This window comes from Nannospalax galili, unplaced genomic scaffold (genome assembly GCF_000622305.1).
Source record: "Nannospalax galili isolate Female #2095 unplaced genomic scaffold, S.galili_v1.0 scaffold18, whole genome shotgun sequence".
NCBI lineage: Eukaryota > Metazoa > Chordata > Mammalia > Rodentia > Spalacidae > Nannospalax > Nannospalax galili.
In genome coordinates, this window is record NW_008346548.1 from 6,564,249 (window position 1) to 6,583,243 (window position 18,995).

An 18,995-nucleotide genomic window follows, 5' to 3' on the forward strand; every position below is an offset into this window, starting at 1 on the left:
GAAGTGTGTGTCTAGTTGAATAAGATGGTTTGGGATGTTCTGTGTGATACACACACACACACACACACACACACACACAAAATCAACAAAATTTTAAAAATGTATTATATTTGAGGAGGAAGCGTGGAAATTTACGTCATGCTAATTAGTAGAGGTGATAAACAGTACCACTGAAATCTACTTGATGACTTTATAGACATACACAGGCGCCAAGGATTCAAGTGCAACTGATTACGACTAGTAATAATCAGATACATACAGATTAGAGATGCATGCGCCAGCATCTCAGTGTTCATAGCAAAAACAATGAGTCTTTCTGCAAGGAATAATCTAAAATAAAATGCAGATCTTTTTTAAATGTTAAGAACTCATTCAATTTTATGTCTTACAGGGCTTATACTGAGTTCAGTGTTGTATAACTGTACTAATCCAACAATGAACCTAATTTTTTTTTATGTTTCCTACATTTTTTTTCAATAAAATATTTTTTTTCAATTAGAAGAAGCATTTCATTACAACAGCATTAACCTATTCAATAACATTTTTCTGAGCTAGGGTACATCTCTTTCAAAATTGGCTGTACATTTCTAGGTTTACAGATGAATTATTACCCTTATATAATCTTTTACTCATTATAAACTCTATAAGACATAAAATTAAATGAGGTTCCAACGTTTAAAAAAGATCTCCACTTCGTTGTCAAAACACACAGTTTCATACAGAAAAATTCATTCCAAGGCAATTGACATTGAGACATTTTCACATACATTTCTAATCTCTATATACATGACTATCACTGGTCACAGTCGCCCACCTTCTGAGCTCCTCGGCATGGAGGATCAGAAGTTCAGGGTCATTTGTGGTTACGTAGTAAACTGGAGTCCAACCTGGGCTACACAAGACCCTGTCTGATAAAAAAAAAAAAAAGGAAAAGGACTAAAGGATAAGGCAGATTAGCTGAGGGTAGGATCTGAGGGCCTTGAACATATCAAGTAGTGCTCTCAGATGAGTGAAAATGAGAAGTCTGGCATCGTGTATCTGAAATGTACCTAGATCTCAAAATTCACACCATGTTTCTCTTTCTGTGATATCGCCATACTGTCACTCATTTACTCCAGTTTGGCCAAGGAAAAGGACTAAAGGATAAGGCAGATTAGCTGAGGGTAGGATCTGAGGGCCTTGAACATATCAAGTAGTGCTCTCAGATGAGTGAAAATGAGAAGTCTGGCATCGTGTATCTGAAATGTACCTAGATCTCAAAATTCACACCATGTTTCTCTTTCTGTGATATCGCCATACTGTCACTCATTTACTCCAGTTTGGCCTTCCTCTCCTTTTGCAGAAGAAGGTGCTGCATAGACTTCTGTGCGAGGGTTCCTTTGCAGACAGGAATAATGTAAGCTAGATGTTTCAGCAAGAAAGGCTAGTCATGGTAATGTGCACTGAGACCTGAGTTTCAGGGTTTTATCTTTTTAGAGCACTTCATATAGCTTTAAGAGTATCAGGACACTTTGCAAACAGTAGGCTACATCTGGTTATGCTTAGTGTACATCCAAAACATGAACCAAGGAGTGACTTCCCTTTCACTCAACCCCTAGATTCTGTGAGTCTCATATCAATAGCCTTCTACTCAGAATTGAAATCCTTGCTGTGCCAACTAAACAGCCCAAGCATGCCCTGTGGAGTCTGAGCTTGTGTTTCAGTAAGTTAATGGGCCAATGAATCTGTATCTGTTCCTGGCAAGCCCCTCCAGAACACTGATATGTGGGGATTGTGGTTTCATTCAGGGCTTGTTTTAATAGCCTTGATCAGATTTATTTAAAAATACAAAGTTCTGAACTAATCTTGAAAAATGGTTAAAACATTTTCTTATATACTCTAGAAAAGAAAACCCAAAAACTAATAAAGTATTGTATTTTTAGGTCAGCAGCACAATGGCCATGGGAAAAGAAAAATTCTACGGCATATTTCCGAGGATCAAGGTGATTGTATTCTTTAACCTCTTATAAATATGATTTTCTTCTAAGCACTGTGTAAAATATATGTAATCTTGGGGGTGTGACATATTCCATGGCTCAAAAGAAATGCTACGAAAACTAAAAAATTAATGTGGAATGATGGCCAGGCATCAGGGCACATGTCTGTGACACCAAAACTTAAGAAGCAGGGGCAGGAGGACTCCTACAAGTTCCAAGTCAGCCTGACCTACACAGTGAGTTATAGGCCAGCCAGGGTTACATAATGAGAACGTGTGAAAACAATCACCCCCGCTTCCCCTACCACTACCACCAAAACAATGTACAGAGATAGGATTTTAGACTAGAGAAGAATTCAGTTATTTGCCAAGTCACTCTCAATTGAACTAGAATTCAAAGAAATAAAGTTCCCTGAGAAGTCACTTAATAAGTATTTGTGGGGAGCCATCTGTCGGGCAGAACAGAGGCCTCTTGTTTACAGTTTTCTTAGGAGTAGCTTGTTATTGTGCGCAAGTTACTCTGCTGGTTAACACAGAGCAGGAATCATTACCAGGCCTCCTGACTGCCTTTCCATTATGGCTGAATAGCATAGACTGAGGCAGATGAAAATGGAGAAGGAAGAGGATAGAGGAGGGAAATGGAAACCCCTGGCTGTGTTGTTCTACTTCATATGCACAGTGCCTAGGACTGCACCTGCCTATAAAGAGACAGAATGTATCTGTGGAGCTGATGAATAGAAAAGACCATAAAGGGCGAAAGGTGTTTGAGTTATAAGTGTCACACTGTTATCAGAGATCACACCATTTTCTACCTTGCTTGGACAGAGAAATTCAGGATGCAGGTAGGCCTAAGACCCACTGCCAACTATCTTACTCATTTAATTTCCCTGACACTCAAAATTCTTTTTTTTTTTGAGCTAGTGTCTTGTTATCTAGTTTAGGCTGGCCTTGAATTTTGGACTCCCTTGCCTCCAAAGTAGCTGGGATTACAGCTGAACACTTACTCAGTGCGTCACTGTGCCTTGCTCTTGTTTTGTCTTCTAATTTAAATATTATATAAAATTTTACAGTGCATATACAACAAAGGTCATGTGGTTATTTTGGTGGGTGATTATGTGGTCACATAGCTATGAGTACCAGAGATTACAAAAATGCCATGAAACTTCCAAAAGGGAAATCATCCCTGGGAGATAGCTGTCATGACCAGAACATCATAATCTTAAAAACCAGATGTAGGTCAGTTATGGTGGCACACACTTGTAGTCCCAACACTTGAAAGGTAGCAGCAGGAGGACCAGGAATTCAAATATGGTAAGTTCACAGCTAGCCTGGGCAACATAACATCCTGTTTCAAAACCAACTAACATACAATAAAACCACATGCAAGCAAAGAAGGGCTCAACATCTCCCTTTGATAGGTAAAGTGGGTATAGCCTAGACTACCAAGATGCTGCAGTACCCAGGATACCCTTCCTTTACTATCATAGACAAGTGAACTATCCATCTGTACAGACTGCCACTGCTGGTGCTCATCTTTTAGGGCTTGGGAACAGTATTGTGGTATAGGCCACACAGTTTTATGTCATGTTTCTTTTCCAGGACAAGCCCAGAACGGGATCCTCTCATTCTTCTATCTCGGAAAAATCCAAAACTTGTTGATGCAGAATACACCAAAAACCAGGCCTGGAAATCCATGAAAGTAATCATCAGTCATCTGAATAGAACTACAGCAGTGCATGACTCTAAGAACACTGCCAGCTGGGTAGAATTTGTGATTAGGTTTCTTCTCAGTGATGAAATGGAGAGAAAGCTCTATGAGCCAGTATTAGCATATATGTAAATTCATGTTTTCCAAACTCACATTGTTTTGCTAGCCATATTATAATGAGTATAGCAAACAACTATGAAGGTTTAAATCAGAACTCAGAAGCTTTTTCTATGAAAGGCCAGAGAGTAAATATGTGGGGATGTGCCGGTCACATGGCTTCTGTTCTATTTCCTGCTGAAATGGGGTGAAAGCAGCCATAGGTAGTAGGTTAGCAACTGAGCCTGGTTGTTTCCTAGTAATAACTTTTTTTATATCCACCAATATTTGAGTTTCATGTAATTGTCACATATCAAAAATATTTTTTTCAAACACTTGAAAAATATGAAAATGTCTAGCCCATGGATTATATACCACCATGTGGTAGGTGGGATTTGGTCTGTTGGCTATAGTTTCCCAATCTCTGATTTAAACTGGTGTTTTTTTGTTTTTTTTTTTTTAAACTCTGTATAGTATAACCTGAGAGCTTAAATAGTGAACCAAATTAATCTTAATTTCTGGGGATTGGATTCCAGGAATTCCTTTAAAACTTCCTAAGGGATTCTAAGATTAAACCAGAAAAATGGAACCTTTAAAGTCCATCCTCTTAATGCTGTGACTTGCCTTAAGAAAAAATAGGTCCTAAGTTCCCTTATCTGCATTTTCCACATAGCATATGAGAATTTTATAAGGAAAAGCTTTAAATTTCTTGGAGAAAAACATAATGTCTGAAGTGAATATATTATTTGTAAAGGTTTTGTTTTTCATTTGTTGTTGTTGCCCTACTGGGGACTGAACCCATTCCTCAGGATGCTAGGCAAGCACTGTACCACTGAGCCATACTCTCAGCCTATTTTATAGTTTTATCAAACAGGAGCAAATGAATTTAAGAAACTTTGTGAAATAACAAGAATATACATAGGGGTTCAAGGTCATTCATTCTCAGCTACATAGTGAGTTCAAGTCTAGCCTGAGCAATGGACCCTATCTCAAAATGAAAAAAAGACAACACAAAGAAATGAAAGAATGCATTCATTCAGCATGTAAGTTGCTAGCATCTACTGTGCAGGGAGGCAGCAAAAGCAAGCAGAGTTACTCCCCTCATCAAGGTTACTAGGGGACATACATGAAAGAGTGAGCCAGACAGGGCACCGACAGAGCCATCTGACTATAGCCAAGTGGGTAGAGGGGCCTGGTTTGCCAGATCTTGTTTTGTTTTTTTTTGTTGTTGTTGAGACAGGGTCTCCTTGTAGCCCCAGCTGGCCTGGAACTCCCTATGCAGACCAGACTACTCTTGATCTCACATAGATCCTTCTGCTTCTGCCTCCTGAGTCCTTGGATGAATGTCACCAGATCCTTTTTATTATTTCTTTCCTCCAAGAAAATTTGCAAATCTAGATAATTTTTAGATAGGGTCTCAGGTAGCCTAAACTGGTCTTAAACTTGCAGTATAGCTGAGAATGGCCTTGAACTCATGATTCTCCTGCCTCTACCTGAACAACAAAATCCCCAGTTGGGATTATCAGTGTGGTATGAGCTCTACCAGAGTGGAGATATATATTCTGTAGGAAATACTTGCCACCTAATAAAATGTTGGCAATGGTTTGAATATTTACTTTTAGATACTTTCTAGGCCCAACAAATATCATAGACCCTTACCACCAGCACTTGTGACCTGAGTGTGGAGTTCACACAGAGTTAAGTGAGCTGTACACTATGACCTCTTTAGTTCATAGAAGGGTAACATGGCTTCAGGTGAGTTCATACTCTAAAACCAGACAGACTTGGGTCAACACTATTGTTTTTACTTAGGGTCACATGACCTGGGCATGTCTTAACTTGACACCTTGGCTTCCTCAGCTGTATGATGAAGATAATAATGCCTCCTGGGTATATTTATTATGAGGCATAAGTGAAATTGTGTTGATGAAATGTTTTAACAATGCTGGTTGCACTTTGGGTGCCCACATATGCTATTCCTAATGCTGATAACTTCCTTTTCACTTAAAGGATACCTTGGGAAAGCCAGCTGCTAAGGATGTCCATCTTGTGGATCACTGCAAATACAAGTAAGACTTCTAATTATTTGTTTCTGTATTCCTTTTGAAATTCTTTCTCTTTAGAGAAGAACTTTCATCCTACGATAAAGTGTTAATTCATTTGGTTGGCTTTTACTGAGACTTGCTATGTACTGACTTGAGTTTTATGGGGACAATAGAGAAGAACAAAACATTCTTGAATTAATTACCATTAACTAAAGTGGTGAGATCACCTCTCTCTGTGATTCTCCTTCCAATAGTTGAAGTTAGATTAAATATTTATCGTATTAATAAATATTATGAGGCGTGCAACATTTGCTTAGTGTACATGAGGCCCTGTGTTTCAACCCCTTACTTCATATTGCAAGAAATAAGCAAACACTGTAATGAGTTTCAGGACTAAAAAGCTACATAGGTAAAAGTGAGGCTTGGAGGAGGTGGTGTTGGGATTTGAAGATGATTCTACACAGTGGGAACCATGGGGTAAGAACTGCTCTGGTTGGAGACATGTGCATGTATGAGAAATGCTGACAAAAAAAATGACCTTTTCTTAGCTTTTTCAAGAGAGTACTTTTTTGAAGATTGATTTGGTTAGACTTGTTCTCCCTAGTCTTTAGAAGGGGGTGACTTGTACTGGATAGCTTTAGAATCAACTTGACACACCTGGGTTGAGGGAGCCTCAACTGGGGAATTGCCTCCATTGGACTGGCCTGTGGTCATGTCTGTGGGGCATCTTCTTGGTTATTGAGTGATGTGGGAGGGCCCAACCCACTGGTGAGTGGTGCCACCTCTGGACAGATTGGCCTATTATTGTCTAAGAAAGCAGGTTGAATGAAGGCCAGAGGAGCAAGTCACTAAGCAGTGTTCCTCCATGGCCTGTGCTTCAGCTCCTGCCTCCAGGTTCCTGCCCTGAGTTCCTACCTTGGGCTCCCTGATGAACTGTGACTCTGGAGATGTAAGACAAATAAGCCCTTTCCTCCTCAAGTTGGTAGTGGTCAGCGTGTTTGTCATAGCAATGGAGAAACAAACTAGGACAACTTATTAGATACAAGAGCTCAGGCTGGCCTCTAATTCAATATGAAGCTGAGGATGAACTTGAACTCCTGATCCTCTGTCTCCACCTCTCAAATGCTGGGATTGCAGCATGTTCCACTGGTGTAAAGTTCTTTTACGTTTTTTAAAAAAACCCTTTTTTAACATTTTTTTTTAGTTTGGGTATGCACATGCCAGAGCGTGTATATGGAGGTCATATTACAGCTTGTTGTAGTCGGTTCTCGCCTTCCACCATGTGGGTTATGGGGATCAAACTCAGGCCCTCAGTCTTGGGGGCAAGCAGCTTTATCTGCTGAGCCACCTCAGCAGACCAGATTTTTACTTAATGTGCATCATTGAATACTTCTATATTTTCTTAAATATTTCTGAAATCTACAAAAAGCTATTCTTTTTTTTTCATCCAAAATGTGTTTATTGGGATGCTTTCTCACTCATCTGGATTCGGGGTACTTTTAGTGCTGCTTCCTCCTGAAGGAACATCCATCTGTAAGCCATGTTTTTCTGCCTGTAGGCTGACAGAGGACAGTGGAGCAGCTAACCCACAAGACTACCATTTGTACATGGCTAATTTGTATGTGGTGATTTTATAGCATCCTGGGCATTTCATATCCATGAAGTAGGAATTAGGGCTTTGCACCAGACACTTCTTCTTCTGTTTCCTCTTCTCCTGCAAAAAGCTATTATTTCTTTCTGAGCCTGTATGTTTTCCACCCATAAAACTGTCTGGACAAATTATTCCCCCTTTCCCTTACCTGACAGTCTCAGAACTGTCTGCAGCTGAAACTCTAGAAAAGCAAGAGGTTATGGAAATCCCACAAAAATACTTGCAAACTGAGAGTAGTAAAGGGAGAACAGGGCATGACAGCTCAATGCCTGCGATCTCTGCACTCGGGGTAGCGTGAAATTCTGTCTCAAAAAAAGAGAAATCATAAAAGTAGATGGAGGAAGAAAAAAAGGTCCCACTTATGGCAGCAGGTATAGACTACCAAAATGTGTTTTCTTTTTCTTCCCAGGTATCTGTTTAATTTTCGAGGGGTAGCTGCAAGTTTCCGATTCAAACACCTCTTCTTGTGTGGTTCACTCGTCTTCCATGTTGGTGATGAGTGGGTAGAATTCTTCTATCCACAGCTGAAGCCCTGGGTTCACTACATCCCAGTCAAAACAGATCTCTCCAATGTCCAGTAAGCAGTTATCTCCCAGTTTAGTGTCAAATGACCAGTCTCTCTCAAATCCAGTGGCTAAGGCATTTTCTTAAGATGATTTTTTTCAAGTCAAAGCTTTTTTTTCCTTTCCAAAATATTTGGTTTGCACATATTGTATAGTGTTGCATTATTATCTAGGTAGGCTATAAATAGGATTAATTTGAAAAAGTGCTTTAATTTAAAAGCACTGTTTCTGCAGGCTAGAGAGATGGCTCAGTTAAGAACACTGACTGTTCTTGCAGAAGACCCAGGTTCGAATCCCAGCATTTGAATGGCAGCTAACAACTGTCCGTAACTCCAGTTCCAGGGGATCCGACAGCCTCTTCTGTCCTCTGCAGGCATTGCACAACACGGGTGCACTTACCTACATGCAGGCAATACACGTATACACATAAAATAAAAATAAAATTTTAAAAGTAAATAAAAGTGCTGTTTCTAGTGTAAAATTCAGATAGAATGACATGAAAAAATTCTAATATCTCAGTGATTAAAGATAGAGATTTGGTCTTGTTATAATGTCAATAGGATTTCAGACACAGTGTAAAAATTGGCTCAAGTACAACTTGGGCAATTTTTCTTTCATGGTAGGATGAGATAGAAAGAGGTATAGAGAAGTGAATCTAGCTCCCTCTTCCGGGGGCCAGAACAAGAATTTGGAGACAAGCTGGAAATGTTAAAAATTTATTCATGTGTGTGTGGTGTGTGTGTGTGTATAAGTTTGTGCATGTGAATGCAAGTATCTGCAGAGGCCAGAAGCACCAGACCTCCTGGAGCTGGAGTTACAGGCAGCTGTGAGCTGTTCAGCGTGGGCTCTGGGAATTGAATTAGGCTCCTCTGAAAGAGCAATACATGCTCTTTACCACTGAGCCATCTTTCCAGCTCAAAATTTTTTTTGAGGGGGGTCTTTTTGAGACAGGGTCTCCCTGTAGCCCCAGCTAACCTGGAATCTGCTATGTAGACCAAGCTGGCCTTACACTCACAGAGATCCACCTGCCTCTGCTTCCCGAGTGCTGGGATTAAAGGTGTGCGCCACCACGCCTGGCCCAGCTCAAAAGTTTTAATAAAAAAAAAATGTGTATGAGTGTTTTGCCTGCATGTGTATCAGTGCACTATGTACTTACAGTACCCACAGGGCAGAAGAGGGTGTTGGATCCCCTACAACTGGAGTTAGGGATGATTATTAGCCACCACGTGGATGCTGGGAACCAAACCCAGGTCTTCTGCTAGAGAGTACTCTTAACTGCTGAGCCACCTCTCCCCTATTTTTTCTCAAATATATTCTAAATCTATATAACAGAACATAGTATAATAACAGATAATAAGTAGTCTGACTTTAACTTGCATGTGGAGTTCTTTTGGTTTTCCTTTTTTTGACATGGGCTCATGTAACCCCAGGCCATTTTCAAACTTATTATGTAGCCAAAGGTGACTTTGAACTCCTGAACTTCCTGCCTCTACCTCTCAGGTGCTAGGCTTATCAGTGTGCCCCATGCCCACCACTCTTGGCTTTGTATGTGGGCTTTTTTCTTTGCTATTATTTTAGTCCTTCAGGTACCCTGCTAGCTTTGCTTTAAAGAAATAATTTACTATATATATACATATATATATGTATATATATATCTAGAGATTGTCATTCTGACTTCATATTAATACGGTCTACATACTTTTAAAAACAATTTATTGAGAATTTCATACAGGCACATAAGCATATAAGGTGTTTTGATCAAATTCGTCCCCACTCCCTCCCCTCCAACTCCTCCCATGTCTTCCCATCATTTTTTTCTGATAACTTCATGTACTCTTTCTTCTTTTTGCTACTCTAATATTCCCCCCTCTGAAGAGGGAACCCTAAAATCTTTTAAAGATAAGAGCTCCCAAATACTTTCAACAGTTTTGGCCTTTGGAATAGAGTATGTTGCTAAGAGGCCCAAGGACATTGTGCATTTAAGCCAAGAAACTGGCTACTTTTCTTTGGGGTCTTTTTACACTAACTGCCTAGCTAATTCCTACCTCCTATTTTTATCACACCATCCTCTGAAGAGGTTACCCAACTTGCAGATAGGGACGCGGGACACAGTCCACTCTGGCTTCTTCCACACTGAAAAGGGATGCAGGGTAAGACAATTGGGGTATCCTTTCAGTGGGTCTATCTAAAAGACTCCCAAATTATATACCTTTTAAAAACAATATTTATTTTTATTTTATGTGTATGCGTGTATTGCCTGCATGTAGGTAAGTGCACCCATTACATGCAATGCCTGCAGAGGACAGAAGAGACTGTTGGATCCCCTGGAACTGGAGTTAGGACAGTTAGCGGCCATGTGGGTGCTGGAATTCGAACCCAGGACTTCTGCAAGAATCAGTGTTCTCAACCACAGAGCCATCTCTCCAGCCCCCCCCCCCAATGGCATAACTCTTATCTGCAGGGGGAAAAGTCCTTGACTGATGAATAGGAGATGTGAAGGAGAAGTAAAGGCAAGAGTTATTAGCATTACAAGTTCTAGACAGGGAACTAGAAAAATGTGAGAACAGGATATGGTCTACATTTTAAAATCTCATGTTTTTTTGTGTTGTGTGTGTGTGTGTGTGACTATGGGGCTCTGTGAGTGCACATATATGTATGTCTATATGGAGGCCAGAGGTCAATCTTGGGTGCTGTTCCTCAGGGGCCACGCACTTTTTCTTTTTTGAGATAGTCTCTACTTGGGACCTAGGCTTGTTTATTAAATTAGGTTGGTTGGCCAGCCAGCTTCAGGGATCCATCTGTCTCTGTCTCACCAGCACTGGGATTAACGGTCATGCCACCATGCCTGGCTTTTTACCTTGCTGGAATGGAACTCAAGTTCTATGCTTGCATGGTAAATACTTTACCAACTGAGCCATCTCCCCAGCCCCTAAAGTTTCATGGTTCTTTTCATTTTAGGGAGCTGTTACAGTTTGTGAAAGCAAATGATGATATTGCTCAGGAGATTGCTGAAAGGTAAGTTCTGTTCATTTTTTCTCTCTTCCTTTATCCTAAAAGTTGTTTGAATACTTTTTCCATGATAATGTCTATACCTCAGCTTCATCTTACAAAGATAATTCAGAATTAAGCTGTCCTGAAGTTACATACACACACACACACACATCCTCCATGCTTTATACAAATAGACTTCAATCTTTGAGGAAATATTTTTAGCTGGGCATGATGATTCACCTCTGTAATCCCAGCTGAGTCAAGAGAATTGCCATGAGTTCAAGGTCAGCCTGGACTACATAGTTCCAGGCCAGCCTGAAGTAAAGTGAGATATTGTTTCAAAATACCAAACCACACCAAGACAAAACAACAAAACCCAAGTATTAAAAATGATTATTGGCTGGTAATACTTGTTTTGAAGAAACAAATATTGCCAGGCATGGGGACTTACACCTTTAATCCCAGCAGAGACAGGCAGATCTCTGTGAGATCAAGTCCAGCCTGGTCTACATAGCAAGTTCCAGGCCAGGCAGAGCTATAGGGAGACCCTATCTTAAAAAACCAAAAGAAACAAATGTTATGTTCTATTGCTAAATGCAGACATGTGGATATGGTATGGGGTCAGTGCTGAAGGTCAGGTGAATTAATTAAAATAAAGTACTTGAAATGAGGCTCAGTATAAGCCTACTCATATGTAGGCTTATTATTACTAAATTCTGACTTAAAACTATTCTTGTTAATCTTGTTTCTAGGGGAAGCCAGTTTATCATGAACCACTTGCAAATGGATGACATCACCTGTTACTGGGAGAACCTCTTGACTGAATACTCCAAATTCTTGTCCTATAATGTAACAAGAAGGAAAGGCTATGATCAGATTATTCCCAGACTCTTGAAAACTGAACTATAGTAGTCACCACAGGACCAGAGTCCTATCTGTGACAGTAGATATGAGATGTTCTGTGGTGAGAATACCATGAGCCTGGCACCTATACTTTGAACAACTTTGATCAAGCCAAACATACAGTTTTCCTCATCGTGCTGCAACTCCTGAGAAAGATCTCAAATGGGTATAATACACAGAAACCAAACAGCTCAACTCTTTGCTGAATAATGACCAGAAATCATGAAATAAGGATTTGGACTGCATTCTACATTTTCTTATAACCAATCACAGCTTGTGCCTCAGATCATGTACATGTATATATTCGTCACTGTGAAACTAACTAGGTCCATGCAGTGATGCCCTTTATTCTGTTATTTGGAGCAGAACATCTATCATTTGGAATGAGTACAATTCATTGCTACAGTTCTGAAGTTATTCTAGGAACTCTGCTGCTTTATTTTAATGTAGAAATCCTATGGGGTTTGTGAAAAATACTTGCAGATCATTTCCTGAATGGTCTAAGGAAGCAGTGGCTGTGCCATATAGTGATGTAGTTCTCTTTTGTAAAAGCATAAATTCTTTGGTACTCAGGTTTCTATAATGCCACAATTGCATGAGTAATTTTTGCAGTTGGATTTCAAATTCCCATTTTGTGCCTTCATGCCCTTACTCTTTCAAAAGGAGAAATTTTCTACAAATTTAGGAAGTAGTCTCACTCATAGGAACTATGCTTAGAAGAGCAACTCTCAAGCAGGTGTGGTGGTATGCCTGTAATCCTAGCACCTGGGAGGCAGAGGCAGGAGGATCAATCACGTCAACGCCTCTCAGCTACATAGGGAATCTGAAGTCAGCCTGGCTACATAAGAGTCTCAAAAAACCCCAAAACAAAAAACAGACTTCCTCACCTTTTGAACACATTATTTTTGCCTTCTTAAATTAGTAGCAACAGGGACTGTCTCAATGTGCAGAGACCACAATCTTCATATGTTGAACACATCATGAAGTGGTAATTTAGAGCATTCAGCTTCTGTATTTACTTATATATGAGGTATTTTAGTGTAAATTATTTGAGTACTTCTTTTTCCCCCTTTCTGAAAGACATTTGGATAGTTTATTTCTAGCTCCAGCTCAAGTATCAGCTCTCTGAACCTCATTCGTGGCAGTTAAGGCCTACTATAATAATCTGCTCATGCCTGTATTGTGTGAAATTACACTGCATTGTAGTTACTTGACTACTTCTTCTACTATTCTGTGAGCTTACTGATAGTGAGACTCATGTTTTACTGATCTTGTTATCTCCATTAGTTAGCACAGTGCCTCACACAGAATAAACACTGAACTGATGGATGGATGGAGACACATAACTAAATTGGCTTAACTAAATTCTATTTATAGATTGCTCAGTCACTGGCTCAAGGGTGAGGAGATACCATTATTAAGAAGTGGATCAATACAGATTTTAACTTGCCCTCTCTAGAGTTAATAGGGGCTAGCCAGGTGTAGTGGTGCACCTTTGATGCCAGCACTAGGGAAGCAGGGCAGGCAGATCTCTCTGAGATCCAGGCCACCTAGGGCTATAGGAAGACCCTGTCTCAAAACAACAAAAAGGAGTTAATAGGGATATTTTTGCTTTTAAATACAAAAGTCACTCTGATTTTATACTTACCTGTGTACCTCAATGTAGATGGCATGAGGATGATGTATAACACTATGTAAAGTGCAAGTTTTTTAAAATAATTCATATGCTCACAACTTTTGAAGATTTTGTTGTTATCATTATTACTAGCTTGGTCCTAAACTTACCATTTGCTCTTTAAAAATTCATTCTGTCTATAGAAAAGGTTTACATTATATACGACCAATTGTAATATATTTAGCAAGAGTTGTACCTGATGAACCTCCAAAGGGACCCTGCTGACCTGAGAGAAAATTCAGTGGAAGAAATTATTGGGTTTGAGGAAGAAAACTCTACAACAAGGCCTGGGGGAGTGGTGGTTCCAGGCAGTGTGGTGATGACCGAAATTTTTCACTGATGGTTACTCTGTTGGTAAACTCATGTTCTGAGGATGAGAGAGCTGTATGTGCTACAGTACAGTCTGACCAATCCCCATGGAAACCTTCTGACCTGGACTGTACTGTTTTGAGACACAGATAGGACCACCAAAGAGGGAGAATATGTCCTTAGTGGTAAACAAAGGGAAGCTGAGGGCTTGGGAAATACAGAAGGGTGACTAAGATAAGATAGATGAAGAGAGATGAGATGGAACAGCAAGAGTGAGCAGTAGCAGGTACTATGGAGCTTGAGGTACTAGGTGGAAAATGCAACCTTATAAATGAGTTAGACTGGGCAATAGGTCAGTGGTAGACACTTGCCTAGCATAGGTTCAATAACCAATAACACCTAAACCAACAACAAAATGAGTCACTAGTTGCTCAAAGGAGAAAAGAACTGTAGTTAGTGAAATTTGTTACTATGACCTCATTTGTATGTACAGGTACAGAATCCTGGGGAATTTGAGTTGTACGTAAATGGTTTTGTCAGTGGCTGCTCAATCTCTACCCTGTCCCTATTCCAAGTTTATCCTCATTTCAGAATGATTCTTTAGCTCAAGTGCTGGGAATCAAACCCAAGGCCTTGAGCATGCAAGGTAAATGTAAATACTTAGCTTTTTCTACAGGTAAGTTAGCTAGGTGGCATATCTATTTTCTTGGGCTTGGTCTCCATCACCCTCAACTCCAATTACAAGCACATGCTACTGCATCTGTCATTTTCACTTGAGTTCTGGGGCTCAAACTCAGGTCCTTATGCTTGCAAGGCAAGTGCTTTATCAGCTCAGCCATCCCTGCAGCCCACACATGAGCTTTTTGTTTTCTTCTCGAATTATGCAGGGTGTGGTATGTAGTGGCACACGCCTTTGGTACCAGCACTTGGGAGGCAGAAGCAGGTGGATCTCTGTGAGTTCAAGACCAGCCTGGTCTACAAAGTTCCAGGCCATCTGGGGCTACAGGGAAAAAGTCTCAAAAAAAACCAAAAAAAAAAAAAAAAAGACACAAATTATAACCAAAAATGGAACCTTAATCCTGGTGCCCACCTTTTACCTAAAATGGACTAAGAAGGCAGCAGTCTAAAGCCAGGAATTGGATTAATTCAACAGGCATATATTTAACATTTTCATGTCAAACCCTGGCGATCCAAGAAGCACAGAGGTAAGTCTATGGCTTCTGATTTTTTAAAGCCAGGAATTGGATTCATTCAACAGGTACACATTTAACATTTTCATGTCAAACCCTGGCGATCCAAGAAGCACAGAGGTAAGTCTATGGCTTCTGATTTTTTAAAGCCAGGAATTGGATTCATTCAACAGGTACACATTTAACATTTTCATGTCAAACCCTGGTGATCCAGGAGGTGAGTCTGTGGCTTCTGACTTTTAGTCTACTGAGATCAGCAAATAGGAAATTACAAAAATGCAGTAAGTGCTGATGTAGGATATAACACTTAAGACACTTCTCTGGACCTTTATAGAATCTCCATCAACTCCTGGAATTCTACTTACTATATTTTCATTAAAGTGTATAATTCATTTAAGTTTAAGGAATAGAACTTAGGTGAGTGAACGTGGTGGAGACTCTCCACTTACCTGTATCCCTAGCCCCAGTGTGGTAATTTAAAATTACAACTGGGAAGTAACAGAGGAAGTTATTAGGGTTTCCCCCTCTCCAACAGGGTCTCATGGACTTTGGATTTCTAAAGCCCTTGAAAAAAAGGGAACTGAGTTGATAAGCACCTTGGTCTTTGAAGTAAAGGAAAGCAGACTCTTCTAAGAGGCAGCCTACCTTTCCTTTGATCGCCAAAAACAAGATAAGCACATTCTGCCTGTAAACCAAAGATTTTAGGAACCACTTTAGTACAACAGCTTTTCCCTTAAGAGGACAAAAAATAAACACTTCCTGACCCAGATCCTGGCTGGCAGGCTGAACAGAGCCGGATTTACAAGCCCCGCTCCATCCACCCCACCGTTTTTTTTCCCAAACAACTTGGGGCCTTCCGGACCCTGAAGCCCCCTTATATAAGCCCCAGCTCACACTCCGGGGTTGACATTTTCCCTTCCCTGAAGGGAATGTGTCGCTTCGGAAATAAAACTCTACCCCACTGAGAGTTTTATCTGTGTCTTGATGCTTCCTCCTTTACCCGTTCTTTCTCTGGCAACTTTTTATCTATCAGAGGTGAAGGGGTTTGCAGAGAATATGGGACCACGTCTGGTAACTATCAAGGGCTTAGGGGATAGTACAGAAATCTATTGAAATATTCCACGTCTGCACTTCTCGTTGTTTACTGGTTTCACGTACCCCAGATTGTCCTCCTACACGGCCAAGGCAGACCTTGAACTTGATCCTTCTGTGGCCTAAGGGCTGGGAACACGAACATGCGCCATATCCTGCGGTATGAGCCCATTGCAATGAAAAGTAGACTCAAAAGCTTGGTAAGACATTCTCTGCCCACCTTAAGAAATGCCCACAGCTAATGCTTAAAAGGGACGTTCTTGAGACTTGGGCTTCGGTTCTTTCCTGAAACCATACTGGACACGGGACAACTCTGCTTGGCCCAGGAGGCTTCTCCTGCCCCACAGGGGTGGACCCAGTCTCTTTCCAGCCTCCACTTGCACTGACTCCTGCGCCGTCGCCTTTCACGTGGGCTCTGTGGCATCTTCCATGAGCTACCTTCAGCAGGTGAGCGCCTCAAGCTGAGGCGGAACCCACTCGAAGCCCACCGACCCCGCCTACCTCGGCCACCAGACCAAAGGTGGCAGAACCTCACAGCGAAGCCTCCGTCGCCAATTCACTTCCGGGCGGCCTAACCGGAAGGACTTTCTGCCGGGACTCTGCCGTTGCCCTGCCCTTCGGCGTTGGCTAGGGTGGGGTGGGACTTCCGGTCTCGTGGTTCCGCGTGCCTCCAGAGTGAAGCCCGGCGCTGAGAACTGGATGTGAGGTGCGGTGGCCCGGCCCTAAGGCCGCCCGGGTGCCGTGTTCGGCTGGCTGCCACAGCCTCACCCTTTCAGGGCGCCTGCGGACCCCAGTGTGCAGTCAGCAGGTCGGGGGACGCCATGGAAGCACCACCTCCCTCGCCCCGCAGCTTCCTTTGTGGGGCCAGGGTTCCTTTCCCCCGCGTCTTGGCGGCCTGTGCTGTGGCTCCGGATTCCCAAGTCCCGGTGGAGAATCGGAAGCTGCCTTCCTATCTCTCAGAGCCTAGTTACCCGGAATCCGGATGGGACCGCCTCTGGCAGCTGTTTGTCAAAGAGTAATAGTGCCCTGGGTGTGTGGGGAGGGCGGTGAAGGGGACCCGGGGCCGTATCGGACCCGGCGACCGAGTGCTGTTGCACAGACTGCACTAGGATCTGCCCGGACAGCTCCACTATGTAGTTGAGACAGCCGGGTTTTTGAATGGTACCTGTCAGACCCATTCAAAGTCCCCCTCATTCTAGTGAAATCAGTGCCCCAGTTGTATAGATTAGCAAAATTGAACTAATTCAGGGACTGTCATCGCTGAAATCACTGGAAACTATGTAGAAGCCCACACTCGTATTTTTTATATTTTATTTGCTCCCGAGCTTGGATGTTTCATGACCTATATAGTGTCTCTACACACCCAAAATAGAGATTGAGGAGAAACAGAGAAAATTGTTAAATTTTTAATTTGCACAAGAAAATAAAAATAGTGGCAACTATTCTCTCCCTCCCCCTCCTTTCTCCCCTCTTCCTTTTTCTTTATCATTTTTTGAGACAGCATTTGCTGTGTAGCCCTGGCTGTACATGTAGCCCAGTCTGGCCTGGAACTCAAAGCAGTAATCCTCCTGCCTCAGCCTCTCAAGTTCTGGGATTTCAGGCATGGTACTACCACCCCAAGCCTCTCTCTTTTGTAGTGTTGGGGATCAAATGTAAGGCCTTATCTGCCATAGGAGCTACAGGCCTCTTAAAATGAGATATGACTCATTTTATAAAAGGTTGTTAAGACTTTAAAGGATAGCCAGGTGTAGTGGTGTGCTCCTTTAATCCCAGCACTCAGAAGCAAAGGCCTCTGTGGTCTGGTTCTCTGTAAGTTTGAGACCACTCAGGACTGCATAGTGAGACAGACTCTATCTCAAAAAATTAAAATAAGTAAAGGCTATAAAGATTAAATAGCTATTTGAATTGTGTTTGTATAATAGGCCTCAGTACAAATGACAGAATGTATGAACTCCAGTGTTGGACTATGGGAAGGTGCCAAAGGGGAAGGGGGTATAAAGATGATTTTATGTATGAAATACACAAAAGTTCAATAAAAAATTAAAAGAAAAATATACCTACATACACTTACTAATGAATTTTCACAAATGACAGAAACTGCGTAAGCGTCACTAGAGTAAGCATCACTAGAAATGGTTACCAGCATCCCCGAACCTCCCTTTTGTGCCCTTCTTCCCAAGGGTAATTACTGTCCAAGTTTTCTAACAGGTTACTTTTGCCTAAGATTTTGTGTATTGCTTTTTCATCTTGTTCTTTTTGAGACAAATTCTTACTCTGTAGCACCGGTTGACCTCAAACTTATGATCCCCTGCCTTAGCCTTAGAAGTGTACACTACCATGTTCAACTTGCATTGTTTAATTCATTAAAGGATTAAATCAGGTCTGCCCATAACAAAAGTGTGGTGTAAGCATTTGGGATAATTCTGACCACAGTGTTTTGGATAATATTCCAACAGCATTTTCTTTTTTGATGTTTCAGTGAACAACAGAGAATGTCAAAGGAACTTGACAATATCTGTAGGGCAGCAGTTTCAGCAGGCGTCATTGGATGGGCATATGGAGGAATACCAGCTTTCATTCATGCTAAAAACCGCTACATTGAGCAAAGTCAAGCAGAAATTTATCATAATCGATTTGATGCTGTGGTAAGTATTAGCACTCTAATAGTAGGGACATACCAGTTTACAATTTAGCAATTCTTTTTGCACTTTGTTAGGTCTTGGGTTTCAGAGGGTTTTGGAATTTCTCAAGTAAAGAAACTAAGTCTATACTTAGTAACAGCGGAAATACTAGTGCT

The 18,995-nt window shown here is 41.3% G+C and overlaps 2 protein-coding genes across 3 annotated transcripts in view; both read left to right on the forward strand.

The window, feature by feature from the left end:
* Poglut1 (protein O-glucosyltransferase 1) overlaps positions 1-13,666 on the forward strand; it is a 27,915-nt gene extending 14,249 nt beyond the window's left edge. Inside the window, exons 6-11 of the mRNA XM_008842887.2 lie at positions 1,923-1,982; positions 3,575-3,674; positions 5,790-5,848; positions 7,885-8,052; positions 10,997-11,053; positions 11,782-13,666. Of these exons, the coding sequence (XP_008841109.1) occupies positions 1,923-1,982; positions 3,575-3,674; positions 5,790-5,848; positions 7,885-8,052; positions 10,997-11,053; positions 11,782-11,938 (601 nt within the window). The 3' untranslated portion in view covers positions 11,939-13,666. The remainder of the gene's footprint in view (positions 1-1,922; positions 1,983-3,574; positions 3,675-5,789; positions 5,849-7,884; positions 8,053-10,996; positions 11,054-11,781) is intronic.
* A 3,170-nt stretch (positions 13,667-16,836) lies between these two features.
* Timmdc1 (translocase of inner mitochondrial membrane domain containing 1) overlaps positions 16,837-18,995 on the forward strand; it is a 35,611-nt gene continuing 33,452 nt past the window's right edge. For both annotated transcript variants that reach the window (XM_008842889.3, XM_008842888.3), the window contains exons 1-2: positions 16,837-17,213; positions 18,678-18,843. In XM_008842889.3, the coding sequence (XP_008841111.1) occupies positions 17,020-17,213; positions 18,678-18,843 (360 nt within the window). In that variant the 5' untranslated portion in view covers positions 16,837-17,019. The remainder of the gene's footprint in view (positions 17,214-18,677; positions 18,844-18,995) is intronic.